This window comes from Suncus etruscus, chromosome 18 (genome assembly GCF_024139225.1).
Source record: "Suncus etruscus isolate mSunEtr1 chromosome 18, mSunEtr1.pri.cur, whole genome shotgun sequence".
Lineage (NCBI taxonomy): Eukaryota > Metazoa > Chordata > Mammalia > Eulipotyphla > Soricidae > Suncus > Suncus etruscus.
This window is the reverse complement of record NC_064865.1, coordinates 32,957,092-32,982,078: the sequence shown is the minus strand read 5'-3', so window position 1 is coordinate 32,982,078 and position 24,987 is coordinate 32,957,092. Positions and strand designations below refer to the sequence as shown.

At 38.2% G+C, this 24,987-nt stretch overlaps 2 protein-coding genes across 2 annotated transcripts in view; both read right to left on the bottom strand.

Moving 5' to 3' along the window:
- Window positions 1-24,987, bottom strand: part of PRR3 (proline rich 3) — a 641,937-nt gene that overhangs the window by 557,948 nt on the left and 59,002 nt on the right. The window lies entirely within an intron of this gene.
- TRIM40 (tripartite motif containing 40) lies at window positions 1,210-11,877 on the bottom strand. The gene is made up of 4 exons (XM_049764765.1): window positions 11,518-11,877; window positions 4,121-4,219; window positions 3,222-3,386; window positions 1,210-1,215 (listed from the first exon to the last, which is right to left on the bottom strand). Exons 1-4 carry the CDS (start codon window positions 11,875-11,877, stop codon window positions 1,210-1,212), a joined length of 630 nt encoding a protein of 209 aa, XP_049620722.1.

The window sequence follows — 24,987 nt, the reverse complement described above, 5'->3', positions numbered from 1 at the left end:
AGTCTGAAGGATATCATTCTGCAGAAGCAGTGTGTGTCTTCTGGCATTACAAAGGTGGTGTTGGTAGGTGCACCCAGGCCAGTGGTACTGGACACAAGATAGTTGGACCAAAAAGAATGTGTAATTTTTAGTGCACATGCCTAAAAATGTAGAGAGCAATGCTGAATATTTATTCTCTGGTCATTGAGCAAATCCAGGTGAATGAAATACCTAAGATGTGCCATAAAATTTAAATGGGCCTATTCACCCATACATGAGTTATTCCTGCCACATTGAGATGATTCTTTAGCTCTGATAGTTTCTCTTTAATAATGTTCTTGACCATTGATTCTTCCTGATGATTTTCTTCCTGGGTCTCTGGAACTCCAATGATTCTTAAGTTGTTTCTGTTGAGCTTATCAAAGACTTCTATTTTTATCTGTTCACATTCTTTGAGTAATTTTTCCATTGTCTGATCATTTGCTTTAAGGCTTTTTTCCAGTCTCTTCTGCTGTATGGAGTTGTTATGCATCTCATCTTCCAGCACACTAATTCTAACCTCAGCTGCTGTTACTCTGCTGGAGAGCTTTTGTCATTAAATTCATCTACTGAGTTTTTCAGGCCTGTTATTTGACTTGATATTTCAGTTTGGAGTTTTCTGATTTCTATCTTCATATTCTCTTGATTTTTATTAGTGTTCTCTTCTATGCTTTCTTTGAGTTCTGTGAACATCCTCCTTATTTCTACTTTGAACTCCATATCTGAGAGACTAACTAGGTGGTTGGCCGTTTTTGGGTCTTCAGAATTGCCTTCTTCATTTTCATTGCCTGGTGTTGGCCTGCGTTGTTTCCCCATTGTTACACTTGTATTGTGGGTTTTTCTACGTGTTGTGGTGGTATTCATTGGCAAGTCCGCTAGTAAGGATGCTGAAGAAATTCAATCTCAGGCTGCTGGGAACAGCAAGGCCCAAGATGACCGCCCAACGCCTCTGACACCCAGCAGAAACCAGCAGGAATCAGTGTGTATATGGCCCAACCCATCTCTGAAGCAGGCAAGACCACCGGCAGGAACGCTGATGAAATTCGATCTCAGGCAGCTGGTAACAGTATGGCCCAAGATGGCTTCTGTGCACTTCTGACTCCCAGCAGAAACCGGCAGGAATCAGTGTGCGTACGGCCCGACTCACCTCTGACATTGAGATGATTCTTACTAAGAAAGAGCAGATAGCTCCTAAATCTGAATAGGAAATTTTGCAGAAGAAAAATATATCACGGAAAATAACATGATGAAGGAAAACTTATGGCACAGGAATAAACAAATACCCTTTCAATAACAATACTGCCAACCACAGTGTCTAAACAGAATAATGGATGAAAAGAGAGAAAGAAGAAAACGTCTGGGGCCAGAGTGATAGCACAGTGGTAGGGCATTTGCCTTGCACACAGCTGACCCAGGATGGACCTGGGTTTGATCCCTAATGTCCCATATAGTGCCCCAGCCAGGAGCAATTTGAATGTATAGCCAAGAGTAGCCCCCTGTTCATCACTGGGTATGGCCCAAAAACAAAACAAAAAAAAAGGAAGGAAGGAAGGAAGGAAGGAAGGAAGGAAGGAAGGAAGGAAGGAAGGAAGGAAGGGAGGAAGGGAGGGAGGGAGGGAGGTCGAGGGGGAGGGGGGGAGGAAGGGAGGAAGAGGGGAGGGAGGGAGGGAGGAAGGGAGGGAAAGAAGGAAGAAAGAAAGAAAGAAAGAAAGAAAGAAAGAAAGAAAGAAAGAAAGAAAGAAAGAAAGAAAGAAAGAAAGAAAGAAAGAAAGAAAGAAAGAAAGAAAGAAAAGAAAGAAAAGAAAGAAAAAGAAAGAAAGAAAGAAAGAAGAAAGAAAGAAAGAAGAAAGAAAGAAAGAAAAGAGAGAAAGAAAGAAAGAAAGAAGAAAGAAAGAAAGAAAAGAAAGAAAAAGAAAGAAGAAAGAAAGAGGGCCGGGCGGTGGCGCTGGAGGTAAGGTGCCTGCCTTACCTGCGCTAGCCTAGGAGACGGACCGCGGTTCGATCCCCCGGCGTCCCATATGGTCCCCCAAGCCAGGAGCGACTTCTGAGCGCATAGCCAGGAGTAACCCCTGAGCGTTACCGGGTGTGGCCCAAAAACCAAAAAAAAAAAAAAAAAAAAAAAAAAAAAGAAAGAAAGAAAGAAAGAAAGAAAGAAAGAAAGAAAGAAAGAAAGAAAGAAAGAAAGAAAGAAAGAAAGAAAGAAAGAAAGAAAGAAAGAAAGAAAGAAAGAAAGAAAGAAAGAAAGAAAGAAAGAAAGAAAGAAAGAAAGAAAGAAAGAAAGAAAGAAAGAAAAGAAAAGAAAAGAAAAGAAAAGAAGAAAATGTCTTCCAAAGAGGCAGGCAGGGGAGAGAGTAGGGTGGGTGAGTCAGGAAAACTGTGGATATTGGTGGAAGGGACGGGTGTTGGATATTGTATGACTGCAACTCAATCATGAACAACTTTGGAAATGTATATATCATGGTGGTTCAATTAAATAATTTATTATATTTTTAAAAAGGCTGTAAATACTGGGAAAAGTGCTAAAATTTTGAAATGAAACTGAAAGGATGTGGCCCATCAATAAATCAGAGTTGTTGAGGATGGCTGATTAAGTGATTCATGTTTTCTTTATCTTCAACTTGGCAATAAGTAAATCACTCCTAGAAACAAAGAAACCCTTTTGTGTATGTAAACATGTTTACATACACAACAAAACCACCCTTTAGTATTTCTGTTGAATATGGATAATTTGGGTCATGTAACAGGAAGATGAACAAAATATATCAGTGGTTAATTGTCACTTTGTTAACATACTATTTAAGCTTTTTGATTTTAAATAAGATCCATGTACATGTCTATTTTTTGTGAGTCCTCAGGTATATACATACATATGTGAGAAGGGAAGGGGTTGGTTCATACCTATGTAATAAGTTCTTCACATCCTAGGAGAGAAGTAGAGGAGACTCTGATTAGTTCTGAAGTTTCTGTTACTTCCAAATTTCCTTCCCTACCCGTGCGAGATGCTACTCTGCCTTGAGAAGAGGAGGAAATGGCACGCATCTCTTTTACACCCCTTCTGTAGCAGCATTATGTGACCATGTACAAGCCACCATTGCATGCCTGGGACAAACCTCTTTCTCTTAAAAAGAGGTATTCCATAAGGATACTAAAAGGAGACTGTCTACACTGTCTATTGCCTTTGGGAGGTGTCTTGGGGTACATACTTTTAGCTTGCTCATATCCATTTCCTTGACCATCTTCTGCAGTGTAGTCATCATGCTGTTGGCTGTATCAAGGATTCTTGGCCCTTCTGCTGGGCTGTCCTCCAGCTGATCTTGGTGCTTCTGAAAAAAGTCATCAAGCTGTCTCTTGCTTCGGTTTGGGCTCTCCTGTTCAATATTCAACAAAAAAAGTGCAACAATTTACCTGTTATCAAAGAAGACACATCCTAATATTTAAGTTTAGTCAACTTCCTCCTGGCCCTTCTGTTTCTGAATATACAGAGTGAGTATGATATTCTTTAATATTCTATGTGTAATTCTCTTCTATGTGTGATATTCTTTAATCCTCTTCAGAGGTATTGCCTCTGATATGCCATGTCATAGGCAGGACCTTTCCTCCCCACCCTACTTTCCATTAAATATCATAATTCTATCTCTCTCTCTCTCTCTCTCTCTCTCTCTCTCTCACACACACACACACACACACACACACATCACTCAACTATTCCTCCATTTTAACCCTTTTCAGGTCATAGGTGGTAATAGATATCACAACAAAGTGAGAAAAAGAAAGAAATTTATACCCTCGAAGATGGAAGTGGCAACCTACAGGTTGCATATGAACAGTCATTAGATGAACTTTGTTATCATCCTCTGTTATCATCACTGGGAACCAGGTGGAACAGGAGTGGCTTTTATTGAACTTTTAAAGCATATATCAGACCAAAGGTCTTGATTTGCCTCTGATTACTCAGCCAGAAAATTCCAAGATTGAATTTGGAACTTAGGTTTTCACCGTCTAAAACCCTGATCCCCAATCCTCAACCAGTCCAGGAAGAGAAATGGCCTAATGACACATTAAAAATGCTGTAATACTCAGAGATTTAGTCTTTATATACAACCTGCATAGCATGACATTTCTTGTTCTTTTCTTTCAGAGTCCTACGTTTGAAATTTCTGATGGTCTTTTTTAACTTCTTGATCATGCGATTGAATCGTTCCTAGAGACAATGAATATGCATTAATGTAGTCTGGATTTCAATGTAGAAACGGCTAAAAAGAACTCAAGGAGACACAGTCAGTCTTAGGAGGAGACTAAAATAAATTCTTAAAACGGGACAGTTTTGAAATGTTCTGATTCTAAGAATATGAGAATGATAGCAATGCACCCATAAAAGGAGAACCACAGTAGTTTTTTTTTAACTATTATCAACAAAAATGACATAGTAACTTTATATTTGGCTTTAGGGTACTTTTCTCCTTGCACCTACGATCACTGGCAATTCTTATTGTTTCACACTCAGAGTTAATGGAAAGATATTGACTAGGTAGAAGATTCAATGCCTCTGTTATCAACAAACTGCTGACATGGCTGAGATGAATATGAATCCTTTAATAGAGGCAAACTCACAGCTTGTGTAGATATATGGCCTCTCTAAATTTTTCTTTTAATTTTGGGCCATGCTCTGTAGTGCTCAAGAGTTACTCCTACTCTGCTCATGAATTACTTTTGGCAGGCTTGAGAGACGATATGGAATGTTCGGGATTGAACTGGGTTGGCTGTATGCAAGGTATGCTCTATCACTGTGCTATCACTCTGGTCCTAACCTCTCTAAATTTTAAAACAGTGTCTGTGTGATTACTAACTCTCTTTAAAATATTTACTGATATCCAACAGACTTTCAGTGAAACAGTGGAAGAAAGAAGAAAGGCTTAAAACATTTTTCTTGTTTGTATTTGTTGTGATTGCTGTTGTTAGTTGTGGGCCCACATCCAGGAGTGCTAGCCGTGGGTAGTGGAAGGTAGTGGGGTGGGGGTGGAGAACAGTGGAGGAAAGTAGTGGGGGCAGGGAAAGGAGGAGTGGCCATAATTTAACCCAGGATCTCCCACATGCAAGATATGTGCTTTAAGATGTAGAGAGAAAGGAACTCTTATTCACTGCTGGTGGGAATACCATCTAGTCCAGCCTTTATGAAAAACAACATGGAGATTCCTCAAAAAACTGGAAATTGAGCTCCCATATGATACAGCTATACCATTCCTAGGGATATACTCTAGCAACACAAAAATACAATTCAAAAATCCCTTCCTCATACCTATATTCATTGAAGCACTATTTACAATAGCCAGAATCTAAAAACAACCAAGATGAATGGTTGAAAAAGCTGTGGTACATATACACAATGGAATATTGTGCAGTCATCAGGAGAGATGAAGTCATGAAATTTTTCTATACATGGAAGTATAATGGAATCTATTATGCTGAGTGAAATAAGTCAGAGGAAGTGAGATACAGAATAATCTCACTCATCTGTATTTTTTGAAAACAAACAAAAAATACCCATTATTGTAATAACGCCCAGAGACAATAGAGATGAGGGCCAGAAGGACCAGCTCACAAAGGGTGGTGTGTGCAGTTACATAAATACTACACTAACAACTATCATGACAATCATTTTTCTTTATATATATATATAAATATTTAAGCACCATGATTACAAGCATGTTTGTACTTGGGTTTCAATCATAAACAGAATACCCCCCCCCCTTCACCAGTGCAACATTCCCACCACCACCAACAATCTTAATGAGTGAGAGAAGTAGAATGCCTGTCTCAAATAGAGACAGGGGTGAAGAAGGAAGGAGGGGGGGGGGCATTGGCGGTGAGAACGTTGCACTGGTGAAGGGGGAGGTTTGTTCTGATTATGACTGAAAGCCAATTACAATCATGCTTGTACTCATAGTGCTTAAATAAAGATTTTATAAAAAAGAAGAAAAGGATGCATTGAGAGGGCTGGAAGAGGACTTAAAAAAAAAGAAGATATGTGCTTTACCCTCAGTCATTTAGTTTTTTGTTAAGTTTGTTAAAATATATTTCCCCCGCTAGATAAAAGCCTTTAAAAGATAAATGATGAAACTTTTTTTGGCATAGGAACAAAAAAATAAGAGAAAAAAAAAACATTCAGGGACAGACCCATATTTACAACGAACTTTAAAATCCAAAGTAGTACGTAACCAATGAAAGAGGGTCAGAATCAGTAAAAGATGGTGTTAAATGACTTGTAATAAGAGAAAAATGTAAGGTTAGATTACCATAAAAATCAATGTGGAGATTTTAGATAGATTCTAGATGGATTAAAAACTAAGTATAAACATAACACTATAAATAAATGAAAAATAATTTTAGACTAGAGGGCATATACTAAGTGAAGTTATTGTGAGAGAAACAAATATAGAGTTATCTCTCTTCTAAGCAGAATATAAAAATATATAGTAAGGTAATTAAAATGGCTAGTGGTTATTACTCAGTCTATTGACTGAGAGTTAGTCTACAAAACTTAGATTGCCAAGAAGAGGTGGGATGGCAGGGTGGGAGGACATTAATAGGGGGATGCTGACACTTAGGTGGTTAATGTGCTGTTGAAAACTTATATCCATGTGACTATATTATTGTATTGTATTATAGTATTGTAATTCATGGTTTAAGATATTTTAATAAAATCTTTAAGCACTGTAGTTACAAAATTGTTCATACTTAAGAACTCTAATGACCCTAATAAATCCACTGCAGCCAAATGTGCACATTTCAGATATTGCACAGTAGCAAAGGGAAGAACATAGGAAAGAAATTCAATTTTATGGAATTTATTACAGTTATATATATTTATCTTTAATATAAAGTTTAGATAAAGGTAAGTTAATATCTTTTTAGAGACATAAAGAAAAAACCTTAATGACACATCTGCTATCCTGCTTTTTTCCCAAGTAAACCACAAAATTTATAGTTAATAATAATAATCATATAATCCCCAGAGCACTGCCAAGAACAAATTCTGGGTACAGAGCTAGGAATAGTTTCCAACTATTCCCCCCACTGCAATCCCCACAGCAACATATATATACACACCAAAAAAACCCCAACTCTCAAACATTTCCAAAAACAAAATAAAATGGCCTGAGATATAGCAGACGGGTGTTATATCTACCTTGCATGCTGTAAACCCCAGTTTCATACCTGGTACCACATAAGGGTGCCCAAGCACTTCCAGGTATGATTCTTGAGCACAGAGCCAAGAGTAAGTCCTGAACACTGCTGAATATGGCACTCTTCCAAAGCACTTACAATTTATTTTATTTATATATTTATATTTATATATTTATTTATATATTTATATATTTCTTAGTCATTTGAAAACTATTGCAAGTAGACATTGCCCTGTATAGTTTATCTTTGTATTCCTGGCATATTATACTTTTTTGTTTTTTCTCTTTACACATGACATGGACTTATTTATCTTTCTTAAATATACATATATCATTGCAATTTGTTTCAGTTTTACACTCATGTGTATTTTTTTTTTGGTTGGTTGGTTGATTTTTTATTTTTTATTTTTTTTGGTTTTTGGGCCACACCCTGTGATGCTCAGGGGTTACTCCTGGCTATGCGCTCAGAAGTCGCTCCTGGCTTGGGGGACCATATGGGACGCCGGGGGATCGAACCGCGGTCCGTCTCCTAGGCTAGCGCAGGTAAGGCAGGCACCTTACCTCCAGCGCCACCGCCCGGCCCCTGGTTGGTTGATTTTTGGTTTTGGACCATACCAAGTGGTGCTCAGGGTTTACTCTTAGCTCTGCTCTCAAAAATCACTCCTGGCATGCTTGAAAAACTGTATGGGATGCTGAGGATCCAACTCCCAGCATTACACCAAATGTATCCCCCAAACACTTACAGGGTGCCCCTAAAATGTTAAGCATCAGACTAAGACTTTTGGTGATTCATTATTTGTTGTTGAATCAAAAGACACCATGGTGAATGTATGTCAATTTACTATCCAGTCAGATACTAACTGGTTTTAGAAGGCAAGAGGAAGATTGATGATACATGCTAAAATTGGTAATAATTGACAAAAATCAATATATATATGATTCATTAAAAATTCTTCATGTGGGGCCGGGCGGTGGCGCTGGAGGTAAGGTGCCTGCCTTACCTGCGCTAGCCTAGGAGACGGACCGCGGTTCGATCCCCCGGCGTCCCATATGGTCCCCCAAGCCAGGAGCGACTTCTGAGCGCATAGCCAGGAGTAACCCCTGAGCGTTACCGGGTGTGGCCCAAAAACCAAAAAAAAAAAAAAAAAAAAAAAAAAAAAAAAAAAAAATTCTTCATGTTCTGTAAATTCTAAGACCTGCTTGATATTAAAATACATTGTAAATTGGGGGCATTGGTGGAGAGAAGATGATAACAGTGATGGGACTGAATACCGGAAAAAACTGTATTATGAATAACTTTGTAAACCATGGCATTTAAATAAAAATATTTTTAAAAATTAATAAAATACATTACAAAGAATTTGCCACTACATAGATAAAACTAAAGGATATCATGCTGATGATATGAAGCTGACCATAAATAGTGGTGAGCATAGTTAGAAAAATAACTAACTACACTAATGACTACCATAAAAGTGATAGTGAGAAAGATAAATAAAATACCTGTCCTAAATATAGACGGGATGGAAGGAGATGGGGAGCATTGGTTGTGGAAAAGTTACACTGGTGAAGGGTGATGTACATTCGATGACTGAAACCTAACTATGAACAATTTTGTAACCACAGTGCTTAAATGAAGAAATGATTTTTAAATGGTTTTGCTGAGTGAAGTCAGTCATTAGGAAAGATATGCACAGAATGGAATCACTTACAGGTAGAATATAAAAAATGTAACCTGGATGTCCAAGATATATAAAGTACGAATAAAGTTTGTAAGAAAAAATTGACAAATTCAATACAAATTCAATAAAAAATGGGTGTGAAGAGCTGACTTTTTTAAATGTAGGAATCAGAGCCATAGTACAGTGGGCAGATTGCTTGCCTTGCATGAGTTCTATCCCTAGTACTCCATGATCCTTATCAGGAGTGATGTCTGAGCACAGAGCCAAAAGTAAGCTTTGAGCACCCAAAAGTATATACAAATGGCCAAAAGGTATATGAAAAAAATGCTCTGCATCACTTATCATCAGGAAAATACAAATCAAATCAATGATGAAATCTTATAGCAGAGAAAAATTGGCACAAATCACAAAGAATGAAAATGGTGCAAATGTGTGGGAGAAAGAGTCCCCATTCCCTCCCTGCTGGGAGGAATGTGGATAGTCCAGTTTGTTGGGAAAACAATATGAGCACTACTCAAGAACCTAAGAATTGAGCATTCAATATGATACAGCAATTCCACTTCTTGGCATCTACTGAAAGGGCCCAGAACCCTGTTTAGAAAAGACATTTCCTCTCCTAGGTTTATTGCGGCATTATTCAGAGTAGCTGAAATCTATAAGCCATCCAAGTGTCCAAAAACAGATGATGGATAAAGAAACTATTGTACAATGGAATACTACTCTGTTGAAGAAAAATAAGAAACATGCAATTTACTGAGACTTGATCATATTCAGTGAACTTAGTCAGAAGGATACAACTGACACAGAATGATCTCTCATGTGCAGGATATAATGAAACATAGCATGGGAATAATAAAAACTTATAGGAAACAGAAACTAAGAACTGGTCTTCAGTAGGAAGCTTTCCATATGGGAAGAGGGTGTAGGAGAATGGAGAACACCAGAACGGTCGTTGAGGAAAACTGACACCCAGATACAGAATGTGGCACTTGAATGCTTTATGTATGAAACCCTATCATTAAAAGTTTTGTAAATCATATTACCTGAAATAAAAATTTAAATGAAAGAAAGACTCATATATTGGTAATAATATATGATCAGAGACAATAGAACTTGTCTACAGAATTGAGTTGACCACTGGTGGGGTAACAGATTGAATGAGAGAAGACCCTGGGAGAATAGTGAAGGCAGGTGACCACTCTGTTGGAGGGTGTGGTGTTGTGATGTTGCATGCATAAAATACTGTCATTAACAGTATTGTAAATTATGATACTTCAAATTGTAAAATAAAATATATGTTAAAATTAAATATGTATATATTTCAATGTTTAAAATTATTTAGTGCAAAGTACAAGCAGAATGTATAAAGTACAAACAGAATTTGGCACAAAATACAAGCAGAATGGTCAACAAAATTAATAAATATGGTTATATGTACTATTAGGAAGTTGGCATGCAAATAGTGGGAGAGCAATGTGTTATTCAATGAACATGACAGGAAAAACTGTAACTTGGAATTCATATAAGTGTATTTACAACACCTGAGTGCAGTTGTTGAAAATAATTTACAAAATATATATACATATAAATGGTAAAATTTCCAAATTGTATTTTAGATGATCAAAATTATTTAAAGAATAATAAATAGGCTCCTGAGGTGTGTGTTTGTGTGTGTTTTAAATAATGAATTAACATGCACACACTTTTCTGGAAATACAATGAAAACAAAAAATTCACAATGGTTACCTGGGGACAAAGAAAATTTTTTAATTCTGACTTCATAGGTAGTATTGTCTGAATGTCTTACTAAGACATGTCTTTTATGACAAAAACTTAGTTTTACTAGGTTATGAAGTATCAATGTAGAAAGAAAAGAAGGAAACAAAACACAAGATATGAAAAAGGAAGAGAAGAAAATTCATGTACTAATTTCAAGGTTTCAATATATTTGCAGAATATTTTTGCAGAAGGCCAAGAAATGGCTTATGGGAGGCCAAGAAGTGTTCAAAAGGACCTAGGACCACACCCTATGACAATTGGTCAGGTGACAAATTAAAGCTCAGACCCAGCAGCACCTTTGAGCTTGCTTATGTTCCAATTATTTTCCCCACCCCTGCAGGATAATTATTAACATGTATGCAACTCAATACTTCCAGCCAAGTTTCTAGTATTCTTTACCAGAGGAAATATATAGTCAGAACTGAGGAGTGGTGTGTGTGTGTGTGTGTGTGTGTGTGTGTGTGTGTGTGTGTTCCAATTTGGTATTTGACCGCTGCTGGCTATGCTCCGGACTATGCTGGCAGAACTTGGGGGACAATATGGAATGCCCGGGATTGAACCCACATTGGCTGTATATGAGACAAGTGCCTTACCCATTGTACTATTGTTCCAGTCCCAAGAGCGAAAATGTTCTATATTCTCTAGTCTAACTTCTTCATCCTGTAGATGAGCAAAGTGAGAGTAGCTCAAACTTTCTAGGTATCACAGGAAGTGTATCCCCTTTCATGCATATTAATCCATTGATATTTTTATATCAGTAGCAAAATATGCACAGAAAAGCAAAGATAGTGGACAAAGAATGGGGAGGAGTTTGGGGATGGTGGTGGCAGGGGAATATAGTCATCTTGTCATACCTTATAGTGGTGCATGGCCTTTTCAATGGTCAGCTCTTCATGAAAATTATGATCAGGGGATTTCTTACATTCTTCACACAGAAGAAGTTGCCTCTCCTCACAAAAGTAGCACAGTCTCTTTAGGTGATTTTGGCAGACATAACTTGTCCCTAGAACTCCCTCAGTACAGGGCTTCCGGCAAGTAGGACAGCAGAGTTCAGAGGTTGAGGTCTTAACATGTTGTGCCAGGCATGCTCGACAGAAAAGGTGTCCACAGTCAGTGCTCACTCTCTCCTTTAAGGCCTCCTGGCAAATGGGACAGATGCGCTCTTCTGACTCCTCTCCTGCAACTGGACCATGGCTGCCACTCCACTCTATCATCTTTTTATAAATAAGACCTCCTTTCTCAATGAATTTTTGAACAGTCCAATATGCAGCACAGATAAGCTGGCTCAGAAAGAGTAAGGCGACCATGGATCAATCTATAGGAAACTATTCAATCTTCGAGCTTCAGGCAACTTCTCACTCTCCATCAACAGAACAGCAACATGAACCACACAAACAACGATCCTACAAAGTTTACAAATGATCCAATTAACTTTGACTTGTACCTTATGGTTTCCTCCTATTTACTAAAGTTTGAATCACTCTTTGCATTTTATACTCCTGTAAGAAGCAAGTGGTTCAAAAACCAGTTCAATTTCCTCTGCTCAAAGTTAAAAGATCAATTAGTAGGTCAGAGTAATTGTACAGGGACTAATATGCTTGCCTTTCAGGTGCCAATACTGGTTCAATTGCCAGTTTATAGTTCCCTGGGCCCACCAAGAAGATCTTGGGATATAGAGCCAGAAGTAAGCTCTGAGTACTACTGGGTGTACCCAACAAACACCCCCCCCCAAAAAAAATAACAATCAGAAACCAAACATCAGTAAATTTAGAAGTCAAAAGTCTTCTATGAATTTTCCCTCAGGGAGGATAAAGAATTTATCAGGGAGTTAATAATGTTCTCTTTCTCATATTAACAATCACTGCTTCTGATTGTTTGCATCAGCTTTTCTGTCAGATTTTTATTCTTCCAACCAGCATCCTATCCAACAAAAAAGAAGAAAGGAAATAACAAGAGCAGAACAAAGAAGCAAACTGCATATGCTTGAAGATACCCTCTCCCTTCCTTTCAAACTATCTCCAAAGATGTCCATCAGAAAAGGTATTACTCTCCCATTGACACAATACATTCTTTCCCTCACCCCCAAACCTCTTTTCTAGTCTTCTTTACAAAAGTTTCTCTTAATTCCTACCTTAGCTTCTCCTTCTTCAATTCCAGGTTATTTTTTCTCAGACTTCTGACCTGTAGAGATAGCCAGCAGGGAAATGGTTCTTTTAAACCCTTATCTGTTATATGTGTCACATGTGAGTAAAAGTAGACAAGCAGTGTTGAGGCCAATCATTTCCTACAAACACGGAACTTCCAAGAATAAAATACACCCTATGACCTAAAAACAGACCTAGAATAGCAGGTAGGTAAGATGGACTCCGGTTTAGGGTGTGACTACTTTGTACACGAAAAAGTGAAAATTATTGATCCTTTCAATATAAATATTACATAAACTCACAGTCAACTCACTCAATAAAGATCCCCTAGAATTTCAACTTCTGGATCTAAGCATTTCAAGAACTATGAGAAACACTCATGGTACTGGAAAATCACCACTCACCTGACTTCCTTGTAATAAGACTCCCTACTAGTAAGATAAGTCTCAGCACTGACATTGGGGGATTCATAGGCTATATTGCTTTAAAAGAGTTTAACTTAAGGTTTTAAAAAGATTGTAAATTGGTCTGGATAGGTCTCTTGCCTTGCATGCAGCCAATCCAGGTTCAATCCCCGAGATCCCAGGTGGTCCCCTATGAGTGCAGACTCAGGAGTAATCCTTGAGCACTTCCAAGTGTGGCCAACAAAACAAACAAAACAAAACATTGTAAACTCTTAAATCTCTTGCCTAAAATTTTACCATACTGCAGTATACAATATACCAAGAAATGCAATATGACTTTTCCCCTAAAGTCACAGTTCTTAGTTTTCTTCTCAAAAGAGTCAGAGTTCTAGAAACAACAACAAAAAACAAAACAAAATAAAGAGTCAGAGTTCTATTGAATTTCAGGGTCATATGTGAGGGTGGGTATCTTTCTCATCTCATAGTAACTATATCTTATATATCACTAATTTAGAGTCAGAGAAAAATACCTGTCCCTGAAGTTTGTCTCTCTTTACCTTTCTTCTTTGCTGTCCTCCACTTAGTCATCTTATTGATTTATTGAGAGTGTGTGACATGTATCCCATGTATTGCAATCATCTGATGGAATTTCAAGGATTTGCCTCCTTCAGTTGCTCATTTTTAGTTATCTTTAATTCTGTCACCCATCCCAGTGGTCATTATCTGGATCATTGTCAGACTTCAGATTTTACCATCTGAAACCACCAATTCAGGTATTGGACTTATCATACAACTCTCTACCAAAGATGTTCAGTCTTCTGCAATATTCTACATCTGTGTCATATAAGATCATATGAGAAGCTAAGGGATAGAGAATTTAAACTTTGTGCCCAAGGCCACAGAGAAGAACATAGAGACAGGATTCAGATGTGAATGTCTGTTACCCTAGCCTGCTTGCTATATCACCACAGAAATTTTCTTATATCTTACAAAGAGTTGAATAAATATTTGATAAATGTCATAGTGACACTAACATGTACTTCCTTCTGTGTGATATTTTTGTTGCCAGGTTAGTTTGACCGAACTGTATTTTTATTTATATTAATAACTTAAGGAGCTGGAGAATTAGCACAGTGAATAGGGTGTTTACTCTGTATGTGACTGACCAGGGTTCAATTCTTGATACTATATATAGTCCCTTGATACCCGATAGGAGTGATTCATGAGTGCAGAGTCAAAAGTAAGCCTTGAGCATAGCTGGGTGTGGCCCAAAAGTCACACAGAAAACAATTGTCTGTAGATATAGCTCTACAAAAATGAATATATTCGATAAAAGTTTTGTTTTAAAGAAAACATCCTTTTTTTGTTAATGTTGTGAAAGTATATTGTTTGGTTTACCAGTAAAAAGTTAATAGAGAGGGCAATAAAGATAATACAGTGGGTAGGTCACTTACCTTGCATGCAGCAAAAAATAATTAACAGTAATAATAATAAATAGGAAGCAAAGATATATCTGTTATTAAGAAAAGATGTTCACAAAAACTCGGGACTGATATTTACCAAAATTTTGCATATATAACTATTAAAGAATTATATGTTAATTTATATACTAAAGAATGTATATAAAGAATTACGTACATTATACATGAAGCAGAAAAACATGTGATCATAACTTGTTTCCAATGCTGTTGTGTGTCCCTATACTATTAATAAAGTCACTTCCTCTAAGTTTTTATTAAGTACACATTTTTTTAAGTTAGTTCTAATGTCAAATTATTTACTTATTCCTTAAAGTGCTCTTGGAACTCTGAATTACCAGTCTTGCCCTCCACCTTATTATGTAATGTTCCTTTTCACTTTGAGTAAAAAAAGATTAAATTCTTCCCTATGTTAAATTTTATGTTATTAACTTGAGTGGTGGTATTACAAGTATAAATCAATAATGAAATAACTGTTGTAAACCAAATCGTCTCAATTAAAATAGTGGAAGTGAGAGATTTCTACTGCTAGAATTTATATTCTAATTTGGGGTCCTGAAGCAAAGGAGATGGGTATACTGGTGATGGGTGTGGTGTTGGAATTATGTGTGAGGAAACATTATTAATTGTAGTAAAACCACAGAATAAAAACAAAAATATTTAACAAAAATATTTAGTAATAAATAATCAAATTAAAATTTTAAATAAAACTAGAAAAGGTCTTTGTTTTCATTTGATAGTGAATACAAATGTTGATTTATAATGATGTATACACAAAACTTACATAATTGAAGGAAGGCCTGGAGTATAGTACAAGGGGGCTTGCCTTGCACATGACTGGCCCTGTGTTCAATCAGCAGCACCCCAGATAGCCTCTCAAGTCTACCATGAGTATCCTTAGTATAGAGCCAGGAGTAACCCCTGAACATTACCATATGCGCCCCCCCCCAAATAACACTTACATCTTTGAATATAATGTTATTTCATTACATTTTTTTTCTAAAGACTTGATAAATGGGCACGGATGTGCTCCCTGGGCTCATGTGTCAGCATGTATTGCCTGGGTACGTGGTGTCTTAGCACATCACCAATATCTCCCCTCTTGAGATGTGTGCTTTCACACTTTACTAATTCCGTGCTGGATGTGTACCAGGGCTCAAATTCTATTTTTTATTTTATTGTGATCAAAGTGAATTACAAATCTTTCACAGTAAATTTAAGGTACATAGTGACAATCAATTAAGGACACTCCCACCACCAGTGTTGTCCTCCCTCCACCCTGTTCCCAGCATGCATCCCATCCTCCCGCTTTTGTCCCATGGATTGCTAGTGTAACAGGTTCACTTTGTATATAGCTTGCTATAGATTGGGTGTTGATTCTGTTGTCATTGACTTTGGGTTTGGTGTTTAAGTCTGACCATTTTTTTATTTTCACTCAATGTTCATACAACTGGTTGCCATTGGTACCATCCATTTTTTCCCCTCAATTTATGAGGGAGAACAAGATGATTCAAGTTCTGTAATTTGTTGGAAAAAAGAAAAGAGAAAAACTGGGAGGAGTCCGTCTAATGGCTATAAATATCAATTTAAAAGAAGAAAGGGATGGGGCCGTTGAGGTGGCACTAGAGGTAAGGTGTCTGCCTTGCAAGTGCTAGCCAAGGAAGGACCACGGTTCGATACCCCAGTGTCCCATATGGTCCCCCCAAGCCAGGGGTGATTTCTGAGCGCATAGCCAGGAGTAACCTCTGAGCGTCAAATGGGTGTGGCCTGAAAACCCCCCCCAAAAGAAGAAAGGGAAAAAACAAATACAAAATAAATGAACAAACAAAAAAGGAATGACAAAAACACAATAGCAGCAAAAAAAATCATCAACATAACAAACACAAGAAAGAAAATTAAAAAAAAAAAAAGGAGGGCTGGCATGGCAAGGCTTTGTGGGATTGTTGGGTTTTTGTTTTGTTTTGTTTTGTTTTTGCATAAGCACATAAAGTGTTGGGGAAATTAGAAAGGGAATTCCCTTCACCTAAGAGATACAGGATTTCTTCATCCTGGTAGCATACTGACATGGGAACAACTACAGGCTCCATAAAGGCTCATTACAAACTCCAAGGTCTTTTTATGATACCAAGAAATGTTCTGCTCAGTTTTGAATGACAGAATCAGTCCTATGTAGCTAGAGATTTTGGTATTTCAACAGGTCATAGGATGAAGTAAAGTCTCTCTTTATGGTTCTAGAAGTTATGCTCTGTCAGGTTTTCTGTAATCAGTCTTTTGTAATTAGTGATCTTGGTTTTGTGTAGATCCTAGGACAAAGCCTAGGATAGAGTCTATCCTTATGATTTCAGAAGCTCTGCTCAGTCATGGTTGTCAAAGTCAGATCTCAGGGATTAGAGATCTTGGTTTTTGTACAAATTCTAGGCTGAAGCCTATGATAGGATCTTTCTTATTGGTCCCAGAAAACGTTCTGCCCAGTCGTGGTTGTCAGAATCCATCTTCTGGAATTAGTGTTCTTGATTTTTGTGCAGGTCAAAGGACAGAGTGTCTTCTGCTTTCATCTTACCGTTAGGTGATGAGATAGGGCAACCTGCTCTTGGATCAAGTTGTTGCACTTTTCTCATTGTAATGATGTTGTATCAATCTCGCAAAAGTTGGTGCCAGAATGGCATTAGGGATTCTCCAGGGGGAGTTTGGTTCCTAGTGCTATTGCAGGAAGCTGAGTATGATCTATGCTTTTGGGATCTGAGATTTTTATCCTTTCCCTACCCTTCTTAGATGTCTAAATAAAATCTATTTCAGCTTCAAAAAAAAAAACTTAATAGGTGAGTGGAGAGGAAAAAATTGCATTCTAAGCAAAGAGATAAATTTATATAGATTAATTATTAGTACCATTATTTAGACACTTTTCCCAAAAATCTTATTAAACAAGAAGGATCCCAACTTGAGGGTAGTGATTCATTGTATTTAAATTTATACTAGATTAAGAATGATTTGGGACTGGAAAGATAGCTCAGCAGTCACAAGGCTCATGCTTTTCAGAGGTTTCAAACTTGCGGCCCATGGGCTGCAAAAGGCCCTCCATACAACATTTTGTGGCCCTGCCCTAGAGGAATCTTTCTTTTGTTTTATTTTGTTTTAGTTGTTTGGGTCACACCCCCCAATGTTCAAGGCTTACTACTGACTTTGCACTCAAGGATCACCCCGGCTTTGCCTCTTGTGTCCCCTAGGTAAATTGAGTTTGAGAACCCTGCATGATCTGGATCTTACTTTAAATCTCATGGTTAGCCATAACCAGAATAACTCTGGAGGCTCCTGAGCACTGTAGGACTTGCACAACTCCAAACTCTCGGAACCTAGCATTGAACTATCCTGCCCAATTTTCTGGGAGTAGCCCCTGCTTTCTCTAAACACTGACTTGAAAGACCCTTCATAGGAAGACAAACTATTTACGCTTAGATATTTACAAGGAAAAACACACTCAACCACATTTTAAAAGATATGTGGATCCATAGCTCAGTGGTTGAGTGCCTGCCTTGTAAGTATGAGATCCAAAGTGCAGTCTCCAGCCTTGTATCATGTGCAAATAGCACTGCTATCTGGAATCTTGATGCCATAATCAAGTGTGTGTAAATGTGGCAACTAAAGTGTGCCCACACACCAGTGAGCATTGCAACTCAACCAAATTATCACAAGAACAACAAAAAGAGGGGGTGGAGGGAAGTGTAAAAAAAAAGTGAAGTGTTTAAAGGAAAATAATCTAGCAATGTAGATTTTGATATCCCGAGAAACTTGGTAGCTTAAAAATTGGACTAGCAATGTAACTTATCATTAGGGTACATGCCTAGGTTTAAACTCTGTAACTGCAAATATAATTAAATAATTACTTAAAATATTTGCATAAGGCAAAATTATAAAAGTGACATTCAGAGACACATGATCAAATGTGAAAAGAAAGATCCAGAGAAATATCACTGGGGTTAAGCACATTGCCTTGCATGTGGCAGCCAGCCCTAGTTAGATCCCTGACACCAGATGCCACTAACAGTAAACCTTGAGCATGAAGCCTGCAGACACAACTGAACACAACTTGGTATGGTTCAAAATCTCGCTCCTCAAAAAGCAATGTAAAAAGAAAACATTTTGCAACTGCCATCAACATCAAAGTGTTAACACATGGAGAGCTCTTTCAAACAACTTATTAATGAAAACTAATTAAGAGAAAGTGAACATTTTCATAGTAAATAACAATAAACATGGGAAGAAGAGAGATTTCAGTTGATAAGATGTTTGTTTTGAATGCTGCAGACTCAGTTTCACTCTTTGGCAACATGGTACTCCAATCCCGACTAGGAGTAATTCCTGAGTCTGGAGTAAGCTTTAAATTTGCCTGATGGAACCAAAAAAAATGCACAACAGAATGTCTCTAAAACATATACTCTTGGTGAGTGCTGCCTGTGTGTGTCTGTCTACTGTCCTCTTGTGTGAACCTCTTGGGAGTGGGCCGAAAAGAGGCTCCAGAAAACTCGCTCTTCCAGAGGCCAATTCCAGGGCAGGACTCCATAACATGAAAACTGGCTTGGCTTTGCAGAAGCTGGGTCCCCTGTTTGTGACGTCAGGCTGGGAAAATCCATGAAACTACGCCTGCCCAGTGGGGCCCAACTGTGAAAAACTGTGAGTGCTGCCTGTGTGTGTCTGTCTACTGTCCTCTTGCTTGAACCTCTTGGGAGTGGGCTGAACAGAGGCTCCAGCAGAGCACTTTGGCTCCACTTCGCTACGCAGCTGTGCGCTCTTTCTAAGAAAAGAACACCATTGCAACAAGAAGAAAAAATCACACTAAGAACTGTGCTGGATCACAGAAGCAAGCATTTCTCTCCGGACTATCTTCTCTGCTGCGTGCTCGGGCCTAAGATTTGTTCCTGTATGAGGCTTCATTCACGGAGGACTCCCCTCCCTTAGAGGCAAGTCAGCCCATCCAGAAAGGGCGGAGCCAGAGGAGTGTGCTGCCTGCAACATATAGCCAATGAATACCACCACAACACATAGAAAAACCCACAATATGGCCCGGAGAGATAGCACAGTGGTGTTTGCCTTGCAAGCAGCCGATCCAGGACCAAAGGTGGTTGGTTCAAATCCCGGTGTCCCATATGGTCCCCTGTGCCTGCCAGGAGCTATTTCTGAGCAGACAGCCAGGAGTAACCGCTGAGCACCACCAGGTGTGGTCCAAAAACCAAAAAGAAAAGAAAAACCCACAATACAAGTGTGACAATGGGGAAACAATGCAGGCCAGCATCAGACATAGAGAATGAAGATGACAATTCTAATGACCAGATAATGACCAACCAACTAATCAACCTCTCAGATAAGGACTTTAGACTAGCAATATGGGAGATCCTCAAAGAACTCAAAGAAACCATGGATAGAGTTGAACAGAACACTAATAATAACCAAGAAAATATGAAGACAGAAATCACAAAACTCCAAACTGAAATAACATGTCAACTAACAGGCCTGAAAAAGTCAGTAAACGAAGTGAATGACAAAATGGATAAGCTCTGGGACAGGGTATGAGAAGCTGAGAATAGACTTGGTGCTGTGGAAGATGAGATACATAACAATTCCATACAGCAGGAGAAATTGGACAAAAAACTTAAAGCAAATGAGCAGACAATGGAAAAATTAGTCAAAGAATGGGAACAGATGAAAATAGAAGTCTATGATAAGCTCAACAGAAACAACTTAAGAATCATTGGAGTCCCAGAGACCCAGGAAGAAAATTTCCAGGAAGAATCAATGGTCAAGAACATCATTAAAGAGAAACTTCCAGAGCTAAAGAATATATGTGATCAAATCCTGCATGCCCGAAGAGTACCAACCAAAAGAGACCCCAGAAAAACCACCCCAAGACACATCCTAGTCACAATGAAGAATCCCAAAGATAGAGACAGAATTCTGAAAACAGCAAGATCAAAAGGGGAAATTACGTTCAAGCAAGCATCCTTGAGATTTACAGCAGACCTGTCACCAGAAACACTCAATGCCAGAAAGCAGTGGCGGGATATTGTGACAAGACTGAATGAAATGAATGCTTCACCCAGAATACTGTACCCAGCAAAACTCACTTTCCGGTTTGACGGAAGAATACATGGCTTCAGAGACAAAAAAACAGCACAGAAACTTTATAGACTCAAAACCAGTCTTAAGAGAAAAACTGAAAGACCTAATTTAAGACAAGACTAACCAAAAGACACATCAAATTTTGATATAAAGATGGCATTAAATCCCAGGACAATTATTTCTCTCATCATCAATGGACTAAATGCACCAGTTAAGAGACACAGAGTGGCAAAATGAATCAAAGAACTCAATCCAACCTTCTGCTGCCTACAAGAAACGCACCTGAATAGTCAGAACAAACATAGACTTAAAATAAAAGGCTGGAGAAAAATTATCCAAGCAAACAACACCTATAAAAAAGCTGGAGTGGCCATACTAATATAATGCAAACTTTATACTCAGGAAGGTTGTAAGGGACAAAGATGGACATTTTATATTAATCAAGGGGTATGTAGAGCAGGAAGAAATAACTCTCCTAAACATATATGCACCGAATTACAGGCCAGCAAAATATTTAATACAACTGTTGACAAATCTGAAAAATAATATTAATAACAACACAATAATTGTGGGGAACCTCAACACGGCTTTGTCAACACTGGATAGGTCAACCAGACTGAAACCCAACAAGAATATACTAGACCTGAGGAGAGAAATGGAAGAAAGAGGCCTAGTGGATATATATAGGACACTCCATTCCCAGAAATCTGGGTACACATTCTTCTCCAATGTATATGGGACATTCTCCAGGATAGACTACATACTGGCACATAAAACATACCTCCATAAGATCAAGAGGATAGAAATTTTTGCAGACTACCTTTGCTGACCACAAGGCTCTGAAATTATTTCTGAATTCCAAAGGGACTCAGAAGAAAAACTTTAACACCTGGAAGTTAAACAGCCTCATACTCAATAACCAGTGGGTCCGAGATGAAATCAAGGAGGAAATCAAAAGTTTCCTGGAAACAAATGACAATAAAGATACAAACTATCAGAACTTATGGGACACAGCAAAAGCAGTACTGAGAGGAAAATTTATAGCTTTGCAAGCACACATCAGGAAGGAAGAACTAGAACTAGAACTAGAAATAGAACTAGAAAGTGCTCAACCAAAGGACCCAAAAATAGGGAGACAGAAGGAAATAACAAAGCTGAGAGCAGAAATCAACGAAGTGGAAACCCAAAAAACAATCCGAAAGATCAACGAAAGCAGAAGTTGGTTCTTTGAAAAAATAAACAAGATTGATAGACCACTGGCAAACCTAACAAAGAAAGAGAGAGAGAGAAACTTGATAACTCGTATTAGGAATGAAAAAGGAGAGATCACTACTGATATGACAGAGATTCAAAGGGTAATCAGAAACTACTTTGAGAAACTCTATGCCACTAAAAATGAGAACCTGGAAGAAATGGATAAATTCTTGGACTCTTATAATCTTCCACGGTTGAAGGAAGAGGATGTAGCATATCTAAACACCCCCATCACCATTGATGAAATTAAAGCGGTAATCAAATGTCTGCCCAAAAACAAAAGCCCAGGCCCAGATGGATTCACTAATGAATTCTTTCAAACTTTCCAAGAGGAACTACTACCAATCCTGGCAAGACTCTTTCATGAAATTGAACAAACGGGAACACTTCCAAATAGCTTTTATGAAGCCAACACTACCTTGATACCTAAACCAGACAGAGACGCTACGAAAAAAGAAAATTACAGACCAATGTCGCTGATGAATGCAGATGCAAACATCCTCAACAAAATCCTGGCAAATAGGATTTAATGCCTCATTAAGAAGATCATCTACTATGATTAAGTAGGTTTCATCCCAGGAATGCAAGGCTGATTTAACATCCGTAAATCTATCAACATAATACACAACATCAACAACAAGAAAAATAAAAACCGCATGATGATATCAATAGATGCAGAGAAAGCATTTGATAAGGTCCAACACCCATTCTTGATCAAAACTCTCAGCAAGATGGGAATGGAAGGAACCTTTCTCAATATAGTTAAGGCCATCTAATAAAAATCAAGATGATATAAAGATAGAAATCAGAAAACTCCAAACTGAAAAGAACAGGTCTGAAAAATTCAGTACAAAATAAAAACTTCAATAGAAAACCTTTCCAATAGGGTAACAGCAGCTGAGCTGGAGGATGAGATGTATAATAACTCCATATAGCAAAAAAGACTGAATGGGGCCAGAGAGATAGCATGGAAGTAAGGCATTTGCCTTTCATGCAGAAGAACGGTGGTTCAAATACCAGCATCTCATATGGTCCCCTGTGCCTGTCAGGGGCAATTTCTGAGCATAGAGCCAGGAGTAACCCCTGAGCACTGCTGAGTGTGACCCAAAAACCAAAGAGAGAAAGAGAGAGAGAGAACGAGAGAGAGAGAAAGAGAGACAGAGAGAGAGGAAGAGAGACAGAGAGAGAGAGGAAGAGAGAGAGAGAGAGAGAGAGAGAGAGAGAGAGAGAGAGAGAGAGACTGGAAAAAAGCCTTAAAGCAAATGATCAGACAATGGAAAAATTATACAAAGAATGTGAACAGCTGAAAATAGAAGTCTTTGATAAGGTCAACAGAAACAACTTAAGAATCATTCGAGTCCCAGAGACCCAGGAAGAAAATCTCCAGGAAGAATTAACAGTCAAGAACATTAACATTATTACAAGGACCAGAGAGATAGCATGAAGATAGTGCTTTTGCCTTGCATGCAGAAGGATGGTGGTTCAAATCCCGGCATCCCTTATGCTTCCCTGAGCCTGCCAGGAGCGATTTCTGAGCATAGAGTCAAGAGTAACACCCAAGCACTGCCAGGTGTGAACCCCCCCCCCCCCGCCCAAAAGAACATTATTACAGAGAAACTACCAGAGCTAAAGAATACACGTGAGCAAATCCTGCACGCCCAAAGGATACCAGCTAAAAAAAGACCCAAGGAAAAACATCCCAAGGCACATCCTATTCCCAATGATGAATACCACAGATAGAGACAGAATACTGAAAGAAGCAAGAACAAAAATGGAAATTACATTCAAGGGAGCATCCTTGAGCTTTACAGCAGATCTGTCACAAGAAACACTCAAGGCCAGAAGGTAGTGGTGGGACATAGTGGCAAAACTCAATGAAATAAATGCTTCTCCTAAAATACTTCAACCAGAAAAACTCAATTTCAGGTTTGGAGGAAGTATACATTGCTTCACAGATTTAAATAAAAAAAAAAAAACAGCTCAGAAACTGTAGAGACTCAAAACCAGCTTTAAAAGAAAAACTGAAAAGTCTACTTTAAGACAAGACTGACCAACAGACACACCAAACTTCTACACAAAGATAGCACTAAATCCCATGACAATTATCTCTCTCAATGTCAATAAACTAAATGCACCAATTAAGAGACACAGAGTGGCTAAATGGATCAAAAAACTAAATCCAACCTTGTGCTGCCTGAAGAAATACACCTGAATAGTCAGAACAAACATAGACTCAAAATCAAAGGCTGGAGGAAAATTATCCAAGCAAACAATACCATTAAAGGTGATATTAGTATGACTAATAATCACTAATATCAGATAACACAAACATTACAATCAGAAAAGTTGTAAGGAACAAAATTGGACATGTTGTACTAATCAAGGAATATGTACAACAGGAAGAAATCACTCTCCTAAATATATACACACCCAATGAGGGACCAGCAATGTATTTAATACAATTGTTAACAAAACTGAAAAAAGATATCAATAACAATATAATAATTGTAGGAGAATTCAATACTGCCCTGTCACTCCTTGATAGGTGAACCAGACTGAAACCCAACAAAAATATACTTGCTCTGAAAAGAGAACTGGAAGATAATGGGCTACTAAATATATATAGGGCACAATATCCCCCAGAATCCTGGATATACATTCTTCTCCAATACATTTGGATCATTCTCCAGGATAGACCACATGCTGGCCATTAAAACATATTTTCATAAAATCAAGAAGATAAAAATTGAACTGGCAGAGACTAAGGGTACCTGTAGGCTTTGCCTGTTTCTCTTCTCTTCTGTCTCCTGAAGCTCTCCTGAGAGGGCCAGGAAGGGCACAGCAAAAACTATCTCCTAGAGAGGCGCCCAGGCAGAAAGTCCAAGAAAGACTGAGTGAGTGAAAACCAGCTATCAGACATGCAGAGAGGTGAC

Bases quoted from the DNA above. Each gene is read 5' to 3' on its own strand.
- TRIM40 (XM_049764765.1), bottom strand. From the start codon at position 11,877: ATGATAGAGTGGAGTGGCAGCCATGGTCCAGTTGCAGGAGAGGAGTCA. The intron at 4,220-11,517 runs GTATGACAAGAT...CATTGTCTCTAG, and splicing joins AGGCCATGCACCACTATAAG to GAACGATTCAATCGCATGAT. The intron at 3,387-4,120 runs GTTGTATATAAA...AATATTGAACAG, and splicing joins AGAAATGTCATGCTATGCAG to GAGAGCCCAAACCGAAGCAA.